We start from the raw sequence: 21,766 nt of genomic DNA, 5'->3' as shown, positions 1-21,766 counted from the left end.
CTATCCTGTAGCGGAGTCTATCCATGCCCTGAGGAATTTGTTTTCTGAGATGGAACTAGGGTTGATTTTTCAAAATGAATTATTGAAGGAGTTGAATTGTCTTCTGCAGGGAGGATCCTACTCCCTTCTGGGAAGTCACAGTCATCATCTCGTCGTCCACGTAAGGGAACACACAGATGCCCTGATGATAAAGATGCCCTACCACCACAGCTAGGTATTTGGTAAAGACATTTGGTGCTGGTGACAAACTGAATGGGGGCACTTGGTAGTGAGATGATTCGACCACAAAGCATAGGTAGTGCCAGTGGGAGGGAGGGATGGGCTCACTTCCACTCTCCCACCTGGATAAAGGGAAGGATTATGTGAAGGGAATTCATCTTGAATTTTTCCCACAGCAGGACGGGTCTCAATTCATCATTTTTCTTGGGGATAAAAAAATAGCGGAAATAGATAACCTGGTCATGTTGATTGGGCGGGACTAGATCTATCGCCCATCTGAGGAGCAACTTCACCTCCAGTTGGAGTTGCACTAAGTGAGATGGATCCAGATTGAAGGATGAGCAATAAGGTAGGAAAGTCAAAGGAAAAGTAAGGGGTAATAAGATTCCACAATCTTGAGTACCCAGTGTTCTTTAGTAATCTTGTGCCATTCTTCCAAGTAGAGATGAATCCTCTTCCCTACAGAAAGGATGAATGCTGGGTACAGAGACTAGTCAAAAACTTGGTCCAGGTTTAGACTGAGCCTGTTGTGTCACTTTTGGTTGGCACCTTCTGCGCTGTCAGCCTCTTGCCAGAAGCTGTTATGGAAGCATAAATGGAGCCTGGTACCACTAGAATAGCCAGAAGAGGCATTTCTGAAAGTATGATCGTTTAAAAATGAAGGAGGGACGCCTTGAAGTGGACTGATGTTCTGAACCTGTTAATAGCAACAGAATTGCTACATGTTGCTTCTTGATTTGAGAAACTGTGTCTCTGAGCTTAATTCCAAAGAGATGATCTCCCAGGCAGGGGATGTCTCTTAATTTATTGCGGACATCATTGCACATGCTGCTGACCCTCAGCCAAGTCATTCAGCATACTCCGATGCAGGCTGATGAAGAGAGGCTTGTCAAACACTTCGTACACTTACCAGACAAGATGGCATATGCACTCTCCTCCACATCGAGCTGTAACTGCGGATATGCAAAGCCTCTGTCCCCGGAGGAAGAGACAGCTTCAGTTTTTGCAAACATTGTACCATATAAAACTGGTGAGCAGAAATACAAGCATTAAGCTTGGCACTCTGGAATACCTTTTTTCCAAAATTGTGGGGGGTCTTTCCTTGGTGGAGTATTTATTCTTGTTTTCTTTAGTTGTTTTAATGCTGATTCCACCACAACTCATTGGTGAGGCAATTGCACTAACCCAAATCCTGGAGTTTTCTGGACTCTATACTTTAGTTCTAACTTCATGGTCATTGCAGAACAGGAGATTGGCTTTTCCCACATTCTGTTTTGTAATTCTTGCAGGTTGGCATGGATTGGTGTGGCCGCCAGATCTGCTGGAGTGTTGACAATCTGGAGAAGGCTGAAGACCTCACTGCAAGGGTCCTAGTCCTCAAGATGTTAATCCCTAGCACCTTATCCAATTATCCAGGAATTAAGAGCGGTCCTCTGGTGAAAACTGGTGAAGACTAGGTTCAGGTAGGGGTTCAGAGGAGATTTCTCTCTCTGATCCTAGGGGAGAGGAGACACTAATCCAGGACCCCCAGCGATGAAGTAGGCAACAGGAAGAGTCCTTGGTTGCCTCAGAAGGGTTTATCTCTGGTAAACATCCTCTAATTGGCTGGATTCCGCTGCATTAGGGATACGACAACCCCCTCTTATGGGAGTAAATCCAATATTCTGGAAGGGAGAGGAAAAAGTGTCCCATCCTTGTCCTTAGCCACTAGGGAGATAAGGAAAGTCCTTACCAGTTCTGCCACTTGGTCCAAGGGTTGACATGTTTCTTTGGCCAGGCACTGGAGGTGAATCATCCTCTTCAGAGACTAGGATGGAATCTTCCTATACTTTCTCTAGGCTCTGAAATTTGTCCTGGGTGTCTGTTAGAAATTAAGGGCATCAGGGAGCAAATGGGGTCTGCTGTACTCAGATGCAAGCCTTGCTCTAGTAGCCTTAATTAAGACATTGCTCTTGTAATTGGCAGAGATAAGTGAAGCATATCTCCTTCCGCTTCTGATATTCTTGGTAAATATATAGAAGGTGATTTAGTAAGTAGTTGTGTCAGAAGCACTGTGGCCCAGTGCATTGATGATGTAGACGCTTGCTTCAACAAATCGCAGCATTGAAGGAGGAAGCAACAATGGTGTCGAGATCCAATTCTTCAAGTGCTCCGGGGCTCAGTGCACAGAGTGATCCTTAGCTAGATGTGTCAACAACACTGGTATGCGAAGGCGTCAATGCTACATACCTTGACAGTGCTGGAGGCTGTTGTTGATGGCACAGATGCACCGTGAGCGATGCATTGGCTGCATCGCCATTACTGATACTTCATCGATGCTAGGTGCACCGCTGGCTCTGAAGAGTGGCATTTTCTTCTTTTTACAAGTTCTTGAGCTCTGTGAAGCTTGTGAAGGGCTTGTCAATACTTGGGCATTGCGCTTTTTCTCTTTGCTGGACCCTGAGGAGGTGGAGGGGCCCAAGTGCTACTCCAGCGAGGGGGGAGGCTTACCAGAGGAGCACCTTACCCAGGAGTTTGACGAGGCTCTGCTCTGGGAGCAGGACTGGCCGTGGCTCTTCAGAGACTTACGCAGTTCTTCCATTTTACAGGCCTTGGAGTTTTGAGAGCGCAGAGACATCCGGTTGCAAGAGTAGCAGTTGGCATTTTTGTGATTCAGTCCTAGGCAGCAGTAACAGATGTCATGACCATCTGTAATGGACATTTTTCTACCGCATACACAGTTCTTGAAGCCACTGATAATGGGCTTCTTGGTGCCAGGCATTTCTGTGAAGAAAAGATATATATATATATTTTTTAATAGCACTGGAAAGTGCTGTTAGGGGGCTGCCGGAGCAGCAAGGCAAAGAAATAGCTGAAAAAACATTTAAACAAGTGATGATACCAAGAGATATTAAAAAAAACAAAGAAAAGGTACATGTCCATGCTGAACTCGGATTAAAAAAAAAGAATGAGAGGCTTATGAGGCAATGCATGCACAGGAACTTGCACATATGTTTAGTAGAGCAAAAGCTCTATGATATAAAGAGAGAAGGATCTGTTAGGCACAGTCAAATGTCACCCACATATCATGGCTAATTCAGCCCTATTTGACGACGGAGAAGCTATGTGGCAGGAGCTGCACAATTTATAAAATACCGTGTCTAGAACCCCAAAAGTATACGTGCATCTTTATGTAATGCAGGGAAACTTGTTCTTTTCTTCTCTACCCATTTTATAAAAGCATATGCATATATTTTATGCGAGTATAACTGTAGCATGTGTGCTTAAAAACCCAGATTAAATATAAAGGCAGGTATGTTGCATAATCTCCACTAATAAAAACACTTACTTGTGCGCATATTTGGAATTACCAGCCATTCAGACCCTCCAACACTTCATCCTGATTCCCCACAATCAGATCTACCACCCAAAAACTGAAGTAGTACAATTTCACTTCTGTGACTTAAATTAGCAGATGTAAAAACATACAAACAAGTTTGATAACGTTTGCACAAATACCGCTTTCAAAATAGCAACTTGGGTACATACTTCTGAACCTCGCACAGGAATGCCCCAAACCACCCTATTATTTCCTGTTAACATTGTTTCCAAAATAGCATATATGCGTGTCCATGCTGCTTAAACGTGTATATGCTGATTTTATATAGCAGAGTTGCTTACCTGTAACAGGTGTTCTCCCAGGACAGCAGGATGTTAGTCCTCACATATGGGTGACATCATCAGATGGAGCCCGGCACGAAATAGCATGCCACTATCCCCACAGCCACGCCTGGTCCCTCTTCAGTCTTGTATCAAAGAATAAAGAAACAAGCGAAAAATAAAATAAAACGCAGGCGAAATCAACTCCGTGGGGTGCTGGGTGGGCCTTGTTGAGGACTAACATCCTGCTGTCCTGGGAGAACACCTGTTACAGGTAAGCAACTCTGCATTCTCACAAGACAAGCAGGATGGTAGTCCTCACAGATGGGTGAATACCAAGCTGCAGGCCGCCCCCAGAAAACACCGGGCCAACAGACAGCCAGTAACGTGCAACAGGCACAACAGGGGTGCTGTTGGCAACAATAGGAGGCAGTCAACCACACACTGGGCCCTAGGCAAGGACAGTTGGGTTCTCATACTTGGAACAGGTTATGGACAGACTGGCCGAAGATGCTGTCTTGCCAATCATCCTTGTCCAGACGTAGTGGGCTGCGAAGGTGTGCAGGGAACTCCACGTCACGGCCCTGCAGATTTCAGCGATAGGGACTGTACGGAAATGAGCCACTGACGCTGCCATAGCCCTCACTGAGTGCCCTTTCAGTCGGCCTCTGAGCGGAAGACCCGCTTGCTCACAGCAGAAAGCAATACAGTCCGTCAACCAATTAGACAGGGTCTGCTTGCCCACCGCAACCCCAAGTCTATTCTTGTCAAAGGAGATGAAGAGTTGGGTGGACTGCCTGTGGGCTGCAGTGCGCTCCAGATAAAAAATGAGAGCATGTTTGCAGTCCAAGGTGTGCAGAAACTGCTCACCTTGGTCACAGTGTGGCCTCGGGAAAAAGGTGAGCAACACGATAGACTGATTCAGGTGGAAGTCAGTCACCACCTTAGGCAGGAACTTAGGGTGAGTGCATAACACTAAGAGAAAGAGCACTGTCGATTGCTGGACCACAATTATGGAACTCTCTTCCGCAAGATTTACGAATTGAAACAAACACCAAAACCTTCAAGAAAGGACTCAAAACTTGGCTATTCCAACAAGCCTTTTCTTTAACATAATCTCTCTATCTTCCTTTCAAAAACTTTATAGTATTAAGTTTAGATTTCTTTTATGATTTGACGTATTTTGCGTACGATGTTTTATTAAGGATTTTACTTATTTAGTATGATAAGTTTATTTAATTGGTTTATGAGTTGTTTTTATTCGAATGGCTGTAATTTGTTTTATTTTTTAGTCTTAGGAAGTTGATTTTAGTATATTTATTTTGCATTATTATTTATTATTGTGAACCGTTACGATGGAACCCGAGTGACGGCATACGAAAACCAATAAATAAATAAATATTTCATATTCTGTTTTATTTTATTTCAAATGCTTTTAACTATGCATTTGCTAACAAGTTTGTACACCGATATGATGTTTGTTACGAACGTCGGTATAAAAAACCAATAAATAAATAAAATAAATAAACACTAGCCTGTCGTGGAAGAACCTCGTATAAGGCGGATAGGTCACCAGGGCCTGAAGCTCACTGACCCTGCGAGTGGAAGTAATTGCCACCAGGAAGATTACCTTCCAGGTGAGGTGTTTCAATTCGCAGGAGCGTAGAGGCTCAAATGGGAGACTGCATGAGCCACACCAGCACTACGTTGAGGTCTCAGGCCACAACAGGAGGACACAGTGGAGGCTTCAATTGAAGTAAACCTCTCATGAAGCGCTCCACTAAGGGCTGCACCGAGATCGGAGTGTCACCCACTCTGTAATGGTAGGTGCTGATGGCACTCAGATGTACTCTGTTTGAGGTAGTCTGCAACCCAGACTCTGAGAGATGCCAGAGATAGTCCAAAAGCCGAGGTGTGGGACAAATGAAAGGGTCAAGACACTGCTTCGCACATCTGGCAGAGAACCTCCTCCACTTCGCCTGGTAGGACTTCCACGTGGAAGGCTTACAAGAAGCTACCAGGACTTGTGAGACATTGTCTGAAAGGTTGAGGGACTGCAGCACGAGCCTTTCAACATTCAGGTCGAGAGGGCCAACATCTGGAGGTTCAGGTGGTGCAGCCTGCCCTGATCCTGTGTGATGAGGTCAGGCGAGGTGCCCAGGCGAATGGGCTCCTGGACAGACAGCTCGTGGAGGATCGCAAACCAGACCTGTTGCAGCCAGTGCGGGGCTATAAGGATCATGGAACCTCCGTCCTGCTGTAGCTTCAAGAGAGTCTTGCCTATGAGTGGAATCAAAGGATATGCGTACAGGAGACCCACGCTCCAGGATTGGGTGAAGGCATCCATGGTTGGTTCCCTGTCGTCCCTGCAGAGAGAGCATAAGTGACTCACTTTGCTGTTCTGTGAGGATGCGAAGAGATCCATGTCCGGCTGACTCCACCTGCGGAAGATCTTATCCACTACTGATCAGTTGAGGGACCACTCGTGAGGGTGGAATGTCCGACTGAGATGGTCCGCCAACATGTTCTCCATTCTATGCTGCTACTGCATTCTATACTGCTCGCAGGAGCATGTCACGTGACAGGGCCCAGGCCCAAATCTGCACTGCTTCCTGACAGAGGAGATAGGAGCCTGTGCCCCCCCACCCCCTGTTTGTTCACATACCACATGACCACTTGGTTTCTCTGTCTGTATCAAGATGACCTTGTGGGATAGGCGATCCGGAACGCATAGAGGGCATACAGCATTGTCCGAAGTTCTAGGAAATTTATCTGGCATCTCGCCTGGGGCTTCGACCACACACCCTGTGGGTGGAGGCCGTCGACATGGGCACCCCAGCCGACAGTGGAGGCATCTGTGGTAAGGATCACCTGAGCCGGAGGTGGCTGAAATGGTAGTTCCTTGCTCAGGTTAGCTTCCTGTGTCCACCAGGCAAGGGAGAGCTGGAGTGACTCGGTTATCCAGACCAGCGCAGAGAGTTCCTGAGAGGCTTGGTGCCGCTGAGAATGCAGGGTCTACTGTGTCACTCTCATGGCAAGTCGGGCCACTGGAGTGACATGCACTGACGCCGCCATGTGGCCCAGCAGCCATAACAACAGGTGGGCCAAGGCCATCTGCCAGCGACGAACGGATCTGGCCAGGCCTGCCAGGGCAATTATCCAATCGCTGGTGAGGAACGCCCTGGCCACTGTTGTATCCAGGTCTGCTCCGATGAAGCTGAGCTGCTGGGATGGCGTCAGCTGAGATTTTAGGTAATTGATAAGGAACCCCAGCGACTGGAGGACTTTGACCGTCACATGCAGGGTCTGGAGGGTTCCCTCCCTCAAGGAACTCCTGATGAGCCAGTCGTTCAGATATGGGAACACGTACACTCCCTGCAGCGCAGGTGTGACCCCACCACTGCCATGCACTTGAAGACTCGAGGTGCGGAGGCAAGGTCGAAGGGCAGAACTCTGTTTTGAAAATGCCTCTGGCCTACCACAAAGTGCAGGAATTTCCGATGAGGCGGAAATATGGCGATGTGCTCATATGCGTCTTGTAGATCGAGAGAGCAGAGCCAATCTCCCTGGTGAAGAAGTGGGATTAAGGTGCCCAATGAGACCATTTTGAACCGCTCCCACCTCAGGAACCTGTTCAAGGCTTGGAGGTCGAGGATGGGACAGAGGCGCCCGTTCTTTTTGGAATGAGAAAGTACCTGGAGTAGAACCCCTAGCCTGTTGGGTGCGGGGAACCGGTTCAATGGCTCTGGATCGCAACAGGGCCGAGAGTTCTAACTTGAGAGTCACTGCATTCTCCCCAAGGATCCATCCCGGTGAGGGAGGGGAGTCCTGCCTGTTTTACAATATTTAAGAACAATCAGTCAGTGGTGATGGGGGTCCAGTGGTCTGCAAACAAGGCTAGCCGGCCCCCAACCGGTAGGCTGGGGCCAGAGGGAACCAGGATTAGGCTGCTGCTCTCTCTATGACAGTCAAAAGCCTGCCACAGGACCAGGCTGAGGGCAGGCTGGGCCCGAAGTGCCCGTTGTGGGCACGGAATGCCCTTAGGGGCAGTCCGAGTCACACAAGCTCGCGAGGCCGAAGGATAGTATCTCCGCTACCTGTAGAAAGGTTTCCTGGAGTCCCTACACAGCTCCCTGAGGGTCGCCGAGGAAGGGTCAGAGGTGCTGGCGGACAACTGACTCAAGTTCTCGTGCTGATCCTTCAGCTGGGCCACTGCGTCGCAGACCTTATCCCTGAACAGGTTTTCACCTGTACAGGGGAGGTCAGCCAGCTTCTCCTGGACATCAGGGTGGAGGTCGGAGACTTTAAGCCAGGCCCAGCACCGGGCACTAATGCCGGCTGCCATCTCAAATACATTGTAGGCCGCTCGCATTTCATGCTTGCCAGCCTTGAATCCCTTTTGCATAATAGACTCCAAGCCTTTTTGGAACTGCTGTAGGAGGCTTTCAGCGAGCTCCTGGACCTGCTTCCAGAGGTTGCAGTTGTACAGATTCATGTACAATTGACATGCCGGAGGGGTGGAAGAATGGGTGCGAGACCTCTTGGCCTTCTTCTGAGCTGACTCTACTACCACGGATTGGTGGGGGAGCTGGCTTTTCTGGAAGCCTAGGGTCTGTTGCACCAAATAAATGGCGTCCGTCTTCTGGTTCACCGGAGCCACGGAGCCTGGGTTTTCCCACAACCAGTAGAGGAGCTCTAGGAGAACTTCGTGTACCGGGACAGCCATCACCTCCTTAAGGACATCCACAAATTGGAGGACCTCCAACATTTGATGGCAGGCGTCCTCCTCCATTAAAAGTTGGAAGGGTACGGTCTCCACCATCGCCCAAACAAAATTGGCAAAAGATAAGTCCTCTGGGGGCAAAAGGCACCTCTCGTCTGGAGGCAAAGGCTCTAATGGAAGATCATCAGAAGCATCCGAGGAGAATTCGGAGGTAACATCAGCCCCATGGGTCATAAGGGGCCTCCTCCTCACCACCGTGCTGCCTGGGTCGAGGAGGGAGGTCAAATCCGGGATCCTGGGGCATCGGCATCGATGGCCGGTCAGAGGACCCTGATATCGGTTGAGGGGGCCTAGAGGGCACTGGGACATTCGAAGGCAACGATGGAATCCGGAGTGCCAGGGCACTCGATGGCCCGAGAGTGGGATCGGGCCGCATCCTCCTCCTCCAAGGACCCGGATTTGGGATAGTATCGGAGGGAGGAGCCGGTGGCAGACGGGGAGCTGGAGGACCTCCGGGCAATGGCTGTGTCGGTAAGGCACAGAGCAGCACATCCAACCTTTCCAGTAAGGGTGTCAACATCAAGGGCGCTGGTTCCGATGCTAGTCTGGGGGTCGGCGTCGGCTGCTGGAGGGTACTGAACACTGCCTGCTGAACCACATGTTCTAGCTCTTCCCGAAATGCAGGCGTAGTAAGCATCGATGCGGGAGGAGAACACAGGTGGGGCATAACCGGGGCCTCCACAGGGGTCCATGGAGGTTCGGTACCCGACACTGTGATTGGCGGGTAACGCCCTGGGCTTCGGGGTCTGGAGGAGTACGGGGCCTCCTTGCCCCAGGACCGGTGCCCCTCCGGTATCGGTGCCAGCACCGTGTGGCAATGACCTTCAGTGCCGATGTTTCCCTCGGTGCTCGGCTCGGTCCTTCTCCGGTGCAGAGGAATACGACCCTGAGGCCTTGGGATGGCCCAACGCCGATGAGGGGCGATCCCCCCCCCCCCCCCCGCCTTTTTCATCACGGAGGGGAACAGAAGGGTGAGCGTCCGAGTCAGATCAATCCCCTTGACTCGACATCCCCGGGACTGGAGTCAATGGAGCCGATTGTTGGGAACAGAACAAGTGCTCCATCTTGTCCAGGTGGGCTCGCAGGCCTTTGGGGGTCATCTGAGCACAACTGGGGCACCAACAGACATCATGGAAGGCCCCAGGCAGAGAACACAGATGTCATGCGGGTCCATAATGGACATGATCCTCAGACACTGGGGGCACTTCCGAAAGCCGGTCGCCACTTAAAGAAAAACTTTGACAAAAGTATTCCATGCCGGGCCCCATCTGATGTTGTCACCTATTTGTGAGGACTTCCATCCTGCTTGTCCTGGGAGAATAAATAAATCCCATGCAACTAATGTCAGTAATAGCAGTGGTTATTCCCCAAGTCATCTTCATTAATAGCAGTTTATGAACTTCTCCTCCAGAAACTTATCTAGATAGGTGCAATATGTCTTTGCACTTTTTTTTTTAAACACGTTACAGGGTACATTTACACAAATTTTATAACCTGCATATATTATATATGCGCAGGTTATAAAATACAGGGGTAGATTTTCACACACCCATATATATGTGCACATGGAAAGATATCCTCATACTGTTTTGAAAATGCTTACTTGTGTGTGTACTTGAAATCATCATCAGTTCACCGATACCTCCTCCAGTTCTCAAGTCCCTTTAGCACTTCACCCTGAACCCCCACTAATTCTCACAAACCTCCCAACCAAAAACTGCAGACAACAGATGTCTGATTTCATTTGTACAAGTCTGTTAGTAGGTAGACAAGTGTACAAATAAGTTTGGTAAAGTATATGCATATATATATTTTACGTGTATGCACATAATTTGACACACATTATCATTTGTGCAATTTTCAGAGGCTAATTTTAAAACAGCAAGCATAGCCCACAAACTTTGCTGAGTATTTTACACACCTAAGTTTGCTTTGAAAAATCTCAGGTAATTGGTGGAGTATGCATGAATTACATTGCACAAAGTTACATCTGATCCAAGCAGGTGTAACTTGAGCAGGGTAACTTGCATGTATACTTTTTAAGATAAATAAAACAGGCATGTAAGTGCAGACTCTGTCCCAACCCTGCCCCTTGGAACATCTCTGGGTTACACTCAACTTTTATGCATGTTCCCCTGATAATTTTCAAAAGGCAATTTACATGCATAAACCGGTGTTTATATGTGGAAAGCCTTCTGAAAATTAACCCCTAAAGGACCATTTCAGTGTGCAAAGCATTACTTTAGGAGGCAGAGAATTGTAGTGGTTGGAGATTTGCTTCCGAGTTGCATGCAGAAATTCATCTGCTGACCAAACAAAAGTATGCGGTCTGCCAGGTGCCAAAAATCGAGACATTACAAAGAGACTGCTGAAAATCCTTAAGTCTAACTACTATCTGAAGCTGCTCATCCATGTTGTAACAAATAACTCTGTTAGGTACTACACAGATCATATATAAAAGGACTTTGTGACTCAGAGAGAGGGTAAAGCAGATAGATGCACAAGTGGTATTCTCCTCCTTCCTCCCAGTCAAGTAAAGGCCCAGCCAGGGAAGCTCGCATTTTGGAGATAAATGAATGGCAGCATTGATAGTGTCAATGAGAGTGTTTTGGATTCCTGGACCATAGAATGATGTTTCAGGGACTACCGAGCAGAGATGGGGGTTCACCTGTCAAAGAAGAGGCGCAACATGACCCAGAACAAAATGGCAAATCTACTGAGGAAGGCTTTAAACTAGGATCATTGGGGATGAGTGGACAAAGCCCTAAGGAAATTAAAAGTACTTATATAACTAAAACTTTAACACACTTATGTGGAAATGGAAAAAAAAAAAGGAAATATCTGGAAAGCAGAGTTGCTTACCTGTAACAGGCGTTCTCCAAGGACAGCAGGATGTTTATGCTCACACATGGTGACATCATCAGGAGGAGCCCCAACACAGAAAACTTAAGTCAAAATTTCTAGAACTTTGACTTGCCACACTGGGCATGACCAGTTTGCCCTATACCACATGTCCACAAGGACAGTCTTATAACATAGAATTATAAAAAATATAAATAAAACACAAAAATAGGAGAAATCCAACTCCACGGAGTGGTGGGCAGGTTTCGTGAGGACTACATACTGTTGTCCTCGGAGAACACCTGTTACAAGTAAGCAACTCTCCTTTCTCAGAGGACAAGAAGGATGGTAGTACTCACACATGGATGAATCCTTAGCTACAAGCTCCTCCCCGACATAAAAGGGTACCAACATACATCCAAACCAGATGCCAACGGGCACAAAAACAGTGCTGTTGGTAACAGAGGGAGAAGACAGCCTGACCCAAAGAATGGGCCCTAGATGAGTTCTACACCTCAAACAGATTCCGAAGGACAGGCTGGCCAAACCTACTGTCGCGTCGGCCATCCTTCTCCAGACAATAGTGAGATGTGAATGTGTGGAGAGAACTCCACGGCGCAGCCTTGCAGATTTCCTCCACAGGAACTTCTCACAAGTGGGCCATTGACACTGCTATGACTCGGACAGAGCGAGCCTCGACATGACCCCCAAGATGCAGTCCCACCTGTGCATAACAGGAGATGCAATCTGCTAGCTAATGCAATAGTGTCTTGTTTTGTAATGACAATGCCCAACCTATTCTTATCAAAAGAAACAAAAAGTTGGGTGGACTGTCTATGGGCTTCTTTCTGCTCCAGATAGGCGGCCAAGGCCCGCTTGCAGTCCAAACTGTGCAGGGCTTGTTCACCTTGGTGTAAATGGGGCCTGGAAAAGAATGTTGGCAGACAATTGACTGGTTGATAGAAATCCATCACCACCTTAAGCAGGAACTTAGGATGCATATGCAAGACCACCCTGTCATTATAAAACTTAGTATAACGTGGATAAGTCACTAAGGCCTGGAGCTCGCTGATGTGACTGACACCAAAAATATAACCTTCCAGGTCAGATACTTCAGGTCACAACTGCACAGCGGCTCAAAAGGAGCTTTCATCAGTTGAAGTCCCGAGACACAGTGGGAGGCCTTAGGGGGAGGCTTCAATTGAAGCAAGCCCCGCATAAAAAGTACAACTATAGGCTGTACAGAGATGGGTGCACCATCTACACCGTGATGGTATGTGCCAATTGCACTCAGATAACTCTAACGGAGTTGATTTTCAAGCCAGCCTCCAAAAGGTGTAGAAGGAAATCAAACAGTTTTTGATGGGGCAGGAGAACGGATCCAGGGCCTTCTGCTTACACTACACAGAAAACCTCCTCTTCAGTCCATAAGACTTTCTAGTGGAAGGCTTTCTAGAAGCCACCAGGACCAGAGACACATCCTGTGAGAGATTGAGTGGTTGCAGGATTAAACTCTCAACATCCAGGCTGTGAGCGACAGAGCCCAGACATTGGAATGTCGCAACCTGCCTCGATCTTGAAAGATGAGATCTAGGGAGGTCCCCAAACTGATCGGTCTCCGGATGGACAACTTCTGTATGAGTGGAAACCAGACCTATCTTGGCCAATATGGGGCTATAAGAATCATAGTTCCCTTTTCCTTGCAAAGCTTCAAGAAAGTCTTCACCACTAAGGGAATTGGAGGATACGCATACAGAAGAACTTTGCCCCAATGTAGGGCAAGAGCGTCCGAGGCTGGTTTGCCATCTAACCTGTACAGGGAACAGAACCGAGGCACCTTTCTGTTGAAAGGGAACGTGAAGAGATCCATCATTGGGCTCCCTCAGAGGCAGAATATCCTATTCGCAATCCCCTGGGGGCCACACACCACACGTGGGGTCTGAAAGTACAACTCAGTCTGTCCACTACCACGTTCTCCATCCTGGCCAAGTACATGGCCCCGAACACCATCCCGTGGGACAGGGCCCATGACCAGATCTGAACTACTTCTTGACACAGGAGGTTCAATCCTGTTCCTCCCCTGCTTGTTCACAGACCACATTGCCACCTGGCTGTCGCTTTGGAACAGGACAACTTTGACGGACAGCTGATCTTTGAAAGCACATAGCGTGCACCTGATCGCCCAAAGCTCCAGGAATTTGATTTGACAACAGCTTTCCTGAGCAGAACAGAGACCCTGGGTGCTGAGCCCATCTACATGAGCTCCCTAGCCCATCCATGGTTAGGACAATTTGGGTAGGAGGACTTCGAAAAGAGATCCCCTGTTCCAGATTTGAAAGTACCTGTCACCAGGACAAAGAGTCCTGGAGGGGCAAAGTGACTCGGATGCAATCCTGGAGGTTCTGTGTAGCCTGGCACCACTGCAACCTCAGGGTCCACTAGGCTCTGTGCATGTGTAATTGCGTCAAGGGAGTGATAAGGACTGTTGTGGGCATATGACCCAACAGCTTCAATATGTGCCAGGTTGACACCTGCTGGCTCTGCTGAATCTCTGCCGCAATGGTCACCAAAGTGATGTCCCTTTGATGAGGTAAGAAGGCATTGGCCTGAGCCGTGTCTAGCAGGGCTCCTATGAAGTCCAATTGAGGTGATGAGCTGAGATGGAACTTTGGGTATTTGATGACGAATCCTAGTGAATCCAACACCAGTGTTGTCAAGCACATGGACCTAATGGCCTCTGCATGAGATGTGCTCTTGACCAGCCAATCACCCAAATAAGGGAAAACATGCACCCCCACCCAGCAAAGGTGCACTGCCACCATGGCCAGGCATTTTGTGAAGACTCGTGGAGTAGACACTAGCCTGAAAAGCAACACCCAATTATGGAAATGCTGTTTTCCCACCATGAATCTGAATTACTTCTGGTGACTGGGGAAGATCTCGATGTGAGTGTACGCATCCTTGAGATTGAGGAAGAACAGCCAATCCCCTTTTAGCAAAAAAGGGGGGGGGGGGGGGATCAAGGTGCCCAGGGAAACCATCTTGAGCTTTTCTTTTCTAACAAATCTGTTCAAGGCCCTTAGGTCTAGGATGGGATGAGTCCTCCTGCTTTCTTTGGAATCAGGAAGTACCTAGAGGAAAATCCCCATCCTTTTTGCCTTGGTAGAAACAGGCTCAGCTGCTTTGGCCATTAAAAGGGAGGAAAACTCCATTAGAAGTTCCTCCTGATGTGCTAACAGCCCCCAAAATGGGATCAGAGAGCAGTTTTGGCAGGACACCCAATAAGTTCAAATAGTACCCTTGGCAGATGATGGAAAGAACCCACTGGTCCGAGGTTATACTGGGCGACTGGTTCGTGAAGAACCGTAGCCTGCCCCTGATCAGAGGATCTACTGTCCCGGATACGGGCAACTGGAATATGCACCCTACGACCCAGTCAAAGCCCCATCCCTGGAGTTTACTGAGGTGCACCGTGCACAAGATGCACAGTCGACGCCTGCGTCGAGGCCAAAGCACCCATACAAAGATGTGTCGCAGCCCGATGCACCAAAGCACCACCACCGCACATCGTCTGGCTCGACACAGGAGGATTCTGCAAGTACTGACGCAGAAGAGGGGGGCATCGAACTCCACGACGCAAAAAGCATCAAAATCACATCATGCACGTACAGAGCTGAGTCCCTCGTTGGGGAAGCCCCCAGTAAGCCTCATCTGGTGGACTACTCACAAATAGTGTTCACCCCAGAAGAGCTGGTCGAACTGGGGCTTTCAGATGTTGAGTCTGTTTCTGAGCACATGTCCATCGGCTCCTCTGAGTCTTCGGGACGGGTTTACTCAGATCTGTCCTTGGTTTCCAAGAGGAAGGGATCTTATGTATACACCAATGTATTCATATGTATACACATGATAGAGTGAATTTTCAAAGGGCTTTTGCATGTAAAAATAGCATATGCATGCATACGTTGCACATAGGTGGGCTATATGCTACTTTGTAAACGTCGAGAGTGTGTGCGTATTTTCGGTTTTGCACAAACTTTTTATCAGGGGGGAAAAAAAGAGGTCGGGTGATCTGGGGTGGGGTTCAGAAGTAAATGGGGTAGTCACTATTTTGTGAGAGATCTACACATTGTCATTACCAAGCTTAGTCGTACAATTTTACACCCACTCATTGATCCGTGGCAAGTGAAATTGGACTTGCATATAGCTTTTGGGTGGAAGGTCTGGGCAGATTGGTGGGGGTTTAGGGTGAAGTGCTAGAGAGTCTATGTGAACTAGAGCCAGACTGGGTGAATTGGTGGAGGTATCAGTGAACTAGTGATTTTCAAGCACGCATGCAAGTATTTTCAAGAACAGAATATGTGTATAATTCATTCAATACTGCCTATGCCTTTAATTCTGGGTGTTTATTCACACAATGTCACAATTATTTCATGCATAAAATATACAAGTGTATATTTATAAAATGGATAAAGAAAGTATGCATTTTATTGCACTGGAAACATTCATGTGTACTTTCAGAGCAGAAAGCCGCAGCGTTTTATAAACTCTTCAGCTCTCGCCACATGGCTTATAAAAAACTAGCGTTAATCTCTGCACGTCCACTGATGCATCCCAATGCTGAAAGTTGGACTCACAATGTAATGCTACTTACATTATCTTGTTCAGTAGGAAAGGCACCTATTCCAACTCTGGTGGTGTATGCTTTTACAACTCCATACACTTCTCCAACATTCTGGGGTGGCATCCCCAAGCCCGTGCACACACCCCCAACAGTGCAATTTGAAGAGGTCACAAAAGGGTAAGTTCCTAAAAGGAAACAAAAAAAGATAAGCTCTCATTTCTATAAAAGCATCCTTTTACTTCTAAGCTCTACAAAGCACTTGGTCAACATTTGTATTGAGCATGGAACGTATGGTATTGTAAAATGCTTTGCTATGGCCCGAGGAGCCAGGTTTCAGGACTTCTTGCAAATCAGAAACAACTGCTGTTGTGCCTTGGTGAGATGTGGCATAAGAGAAAAATCAGATGGGATGTCCCATTTCTGAGAGGTCTTGAACAAAAATACACTAACCTCTTATTTCTGTCCACCATAATCTTTTTTGTTAAGGGCTAGAAATTATATTTTGCAGAGATAAAAATATTTCGGAGAAATAAAGAAAAATATCAAATTTCAAAAGAAAAAAAAAAGTTAAAACATGGGAAATGCCAATAATCAGGATTTCCATTAGTTCCATGCACTAAACATATAGATACCAATTCTATCAGGCATCACAAAATGAAGTGTTGTGCTTTTTTTTTTTTTTATTATTATTATGATTATGCTGTCTGACCAGTGTATAAATTGTCATGATAAACATACATGATAGTGTCTAAGCTGTGTACACCGAACACTCAGTGATTGATAAGTCTTCTCTGTTATTCCATCAAATGGTAAGGAACCAAAAAATCCTACATCTACTATAAACACTTTGTAGAAACTAGTAGGCAGACATGTTTTAACAACTTTAATATCCCATTACTTCAAAACAATTCGTCAAAAACTGTTTTGACATAATGGAATATTAAAGTCATCATTAAGATGTATGTCTACTGGTTTTTACAAAGTGCCCCACCGAACAGACCTAGATGGGCACAGTGCCACCTTCCAGATCAGACCAGATCATCCATGGAGCTTTGGTTTCACCTCGCCTGCTCCCTTCCATCTATGACTCTCTTTCCCTGTTGCCAGTCCAACTGAACTGCATAGCAGTCCTGAAGGGGGGCGGGGGGGGGGGGGAAATTATGCAATCCACATAATCACCAATCACCATTTGTGATGAAGGCACAAAGTGCATTGGTTCAGTCTGGGGTGAGACTAAAAGAAGAGAATTATCAGGTACTGCTGTGTCTCACCCCAGACTGAATCGGGTAGGAGTTACCGCTGCAGTCCCCTTCTCAGATGATCTGATCATAGCCCAGAGAATCCCTGTATCCAAAAACAACATCAGCAAAATGTCCACATCTTAATTCATTAGTGCTCGATGCTCAAACTATGCACCGACTGCCAAGTAGCAGTCCTGCAGATCTCTATCAGTGAGCTCTCTAGTCTCTCTCTCTGTCCTAGCAGTAGATCGAGAGGGTTGCTGTCAAAGCAATGTTGGATGCCAGAAGGTCAGTATGTCCCCCTCGACAACCTAGATTTTCAGTAGGGATTTGAGGAATTCAGAAGGCTGGGAGGTGGGGATGGAGTCCAGAGGCACCTGGGGTTTAGTTAAAATAAGGGGGAAGGAGAGGGCTGGATCAAGGAGGGGTTAACAACAGGAACATTTTTGTGATCATCAGATGGCTGGGAGGGAGGTGGATCCCGCAGAGGCCAACTGGGCCCCCAGATCAGCTGTCACTTTTGGGCAGAAAGGAGGGGAATCCGTAAAGGGTTGCTGGGCTCCCCACTCAGCTTTCTCTTATGAGTGACAGGGAAGAAGATCCTGCAGTGGGAGGAGAGGGGAGTAGCAGATCCCTGCACATCAATTATTTTCGGGGAGGGGGGGGGTGGAGAATTGAGGATCATTGGCTTCCCCCACCCACCATGAAAAAGAATTTGGCCATTTAGTGCTAGTTTTCAGGGATCTTCAGCTAAACTAAATCTAGCCGGTCAAAGTTAGATTTAGTTGGATATTCAGCCACACCTTTAATCAGGTAAGTGCCACTGAACATCAGGATAAAAATAACTAGGTAAAGGTACCCAGTTATTTTACCGACTCAGCAAGCTTTTGAATATTTATTTATTTATTACAAGTTTTTATGTACCACCCTCCTGGTTGAAAAGCCAATCAAAGCAGTGGACAATAATCACAATTAAAACATACTACTGTATATACTCATGTATAAGTCGAGAAATTTATGCCAAAAATCGGCACAAATTAGTTGGCTCGACTTATATGTATGTTGTGCACAGCCCCTCCCCACCCTCCCAACCCCCCCCCCCCCAAAAAAAAACAAAACTTCATTGTAAGTCCATGGTGGTCCAGCGGGGGACCCTGGCGCGATCTCCTGCTCCTTTGGCTGCCAGCAATCAAAATGGCGACAGCAACCCTTTGCCCTTACCATGTGATAGGGGCTACCGGTGCCATTGGCCGGCACCTGTGACAGGTAAGGGCAAAGGGCCGCCGGCGCCATTTTGATTGCTGGCAGCCGAGGGCCCGGGAGCAGGAGATCGCGCCCGGGCCCCCTGTTGGACCACCAGGGACTTCAGTGAGTTTGGGGAGGGTTTGGGAAGGAGGGATTGAAGAAGGAGGGCAGCTTTCCTTTTTGCTTGCTTGTGTCGGTGACCGGTTGTTTGAGTGGGTGCAGAGCTGGTGTCCGGCGGTTCTTGCCATGGTGGGCAGGTCTCCTGGGGTGGTGAAGGCTCCGAGAGGCACGGCTAGGAGGACTGCGGCTCTGGAACACATGGTTGCAGTGATGGAGTGCGGCACGGCAAGCCACGCTTGTGGGGGGCTTGCAGTTGCGGCTCAATAGAGAGGACTTATGCTCTGGGTGTGTTTCCAGGGAGGGTGGTGGGCTTTGATGGGATGGGGCTGGTTTTGTATTTTTGATATGGGGAAGGGCTGGAAGTATTGAAACATTTCATAAGCCCCCTAGGTTTTACCCTCAACTTATACACGAGATCGATTTATACAAGAGTTTATACAGTATACAATTTATTTATTTATTTATTTAAGGTTTTTTTTAATATACCGATGCTCAAGACCAAGTCTTATCGTACCGGTTTACAATGGAACAGGGGGAAACCATTAAACAACTGTATAGAAGATAAACAGGGAACAAAAAACATGGGCTTTGGAAGACAGGAAAGATATCAAAATATAATAACTGGAGAGTACTGAAAGTAGTCATCAACAAAAACAATTAAGTAGCGAGATAAATAAAGTTTAACAAAAAGTTAAAGAATTCAGCTGGTGATTTATCATAGGCAATTATTAGGAGTAAATTTCCTGTGAAAGGGAGGAACAGGTGAGGTAAGCGGGGGGGGGGGGGGTGTGGAGGCAGGGCAGGGAACGGGAACAATAATACAAATATAATAAAAACTACCCAACACATACTCTTGCCAAAATTCCTACACCAGCCTTACAGCTTTCTTGTCAATGTTATCCCACTTTTCATATTTCGTCTTCTGGGAATGGTCATGTCTTCAAATGTTTTCAAAATGTCAGATAATTAATTTCCTGCCTAGTATCCACTGTCAATTTATTCTACAAAGTGGGAGCCGCCACCAAAAAAGCACCAGACCATGCCTGCGCACCTCATACTTTCTTAAAAGCTGGAAGATTTCTCTGCATGTACCATGGTCCTGAACAAAAGCTACTTACCAAAATCAATATCCAGTAGAGCCGCATTTGCACCTTCTACCAAGATTTTCTTTGGTGGACCATGCAAGGCTTCATGCATAAAATACACACCATCCTTCACCATCGGTTTCACTCTTTCTATGTAGCCCTGTGAAACGCAAAGGGATTTCGTGAGATCCAGATTGTTTGCAGTATGTTAACACAACATGAAACAATGCAAAGCAAAAGGCATAATTCACCACTATCCCATCTCACCTCCCTTCTCTCCCCAAGTCTTGAGTGATGTGCAATGACAATGAAGCAACAATGAGCAATTTTGAAAGCTCTCCTACATCACTAACGCTACAACCTTGGCGTAGCTGCCTAGTGGTTACAAGCAGTTGACTGAGAACCAGGGAATCCAGGATTCAAAGCCCATTGCCCCACCTTGTGACCTTGGGCAATTCACTTCACCCTCAATTGCCTCAGGTACAAGCATACATTATAAGCCATCTAGGGACCCTACAGTACCTGAACCTAATCTACTTTGAAGTGATTGACCAGTCACAAAAGACAGAATACAAAAAACAAAACAAAACACCACTCTCTACAATCCAATCAAAAACAAGTTTAGAATAAGAACGTAAGACTTGTCATACTGGATCAGACCGAGGGTCCATCAAGCCTGGTATCCTGTTTCCAACAGTGGCCAATCCAGGTTACAAGTACTTGGCAGGATCCCAAATAGTCAACAGACCCTATGCTGCTAACACCCAGGGGAAAACAGTGGCTTTCCCCAAGTCTACCTGGTTAATAAGTATTTATGGACTTTTCCTCCTGGAACTTGTCCAAACCTTTTTTAAGCCAAGTTACATTAACTGCCTTTACTATATCCCCTGACAATATGTTCCAAAGCTTAATCGTGCGTTAAGTGAAAAAATATTTTCTCCAATTTGTTTGAAATTTGTTACTTAGTAACTTCATGGAGTGTCCCCCTAGTCTTTTGTATTTGAGAGAGTAAATAACAGATTTGTATTTACAAATTCTTCTCCATTCATGATTTTATAGACCTATGTCATCTTCTCCAAGCTAAAGAGCCCTAATTTCTTTAGCCTTTCTTCATAGGGGGATCGTTCCATCCCCTTTATCATTTTGGTCGCCCTTCTCTGTACCTTTTCCAGTTCAGCTATATCTTTTTTGAGATGTGGCAATCAGAATGTAGTCTCACCATGGAGATATTATGACATTCTCTGTTTTTATTCTCCATTCCTTGTCTAATAATTCCTAACATTGCTTGCTTTTTTGACCGCCACTGCACACTGTGCCGAGGATGTAAAAATATTTTCCACTGTGATGCTGAAATCTCCTTTCCTGGGCTGGCCTGGAGGCTCAGTGGCAGAGCTGTACACTGCCATTCGGAAGGTTCCCGGCTTGATCCCAGAGTCGGGTCTTCTGGTCTCCAGGTCAGACAGGTCTGGGGATGCTACAGAGGCAGCGTTTACAGCCCCTGGTGGTGAGGGAATCATGATCATCACTCAAGTGAGACATCTAATGGCCAGATTCAGGGCCTATGATTGCAGGCTTCCGTAAGGAGCTGTGGTGCACTGCACCAGGCCAGGACTGTTACTGCAATAACCAGGTTAGATAAATTAGGGTGGGATACGAAACCGGGGAAAAAAAACATCCCCAATAATTGCGAATGAAGGCTCAGGACAACAGGATCCCAGCCCCGGTTCTGACTGAGCTGGAGGCTTAAATGAGCAGAAGGAAACTGTTGGGTCAAACCCCCCCCCCCCTCCACCCAAAAAAAAAAAAATGAAACCCTACAACACACGACGCTCTCACCTTGAGTTCGTTCAGTTCACCTTCGATGTTAATTTCCAACGTAGGATACATAGATTTGTACTGGTTAGCTAAAACTTTAAACCTGAAGGAAAAAATTAAATATGAGTCACATAAAAGAAGGCCAAAGTGACTACTT

The 21,766-nt window shown here is 46.9% G+C and overlaps 1 protein-coding gene across 4 annotated transcripts in view; it reads right to left on the bottom strand.

Moving 5' to 3' along the window:
- Positions 1–21,766, bottom strand: part of LOC115081697 (adenylosuccinate synthetase isozyme 2) — a 206,720-nt gene that overhangs the window by 32,349 nt on the left and 152,605 nt on the right. For all 4 annotated transcript variants that reach the window (XM_029586115.1, XM_029586116.1, XM_029586114.1 and 1 more), the window contains 3 exons: positions 21,631–21,712; positions 19,828–19,954; positions 16,134–16,288 (listed from right to left, as the gene is read on the bottom strand). In XM_029586115.1, the coding sequence (XP_029441975.1) occupies positions 16,134–16,288; positions 19,828–19,954; positions 21,631–21,712 (364 nt within the window). The remainder of the gene's footprint in view (positions 1–16,133; positions 16,289–19,827; positions 19,955–21,630; positions 21,713–21,766) is intronic.

The sequence above is a fragment of the Rhinatrema bivittatum genome, unplaced genomic scaffold (assembly GCF_901001135.1).
Source record: "Rhinatrema bivittatum unplaced genomic scaffold, aRhiBiv1.1, whole genome shotgun sequence".
NCBI lineage: Eukaryota > Metazoa > Chordata > Amphibia > Gymnophiona > Rhinatrematidae > Rhinatrema > Rhinatrema bivittatum.
The sequence above is the reverse complement of the archived record's forward strand: the minus strand, read 5'-3'. Positions and strand labels throughout refer to the sequence as shown.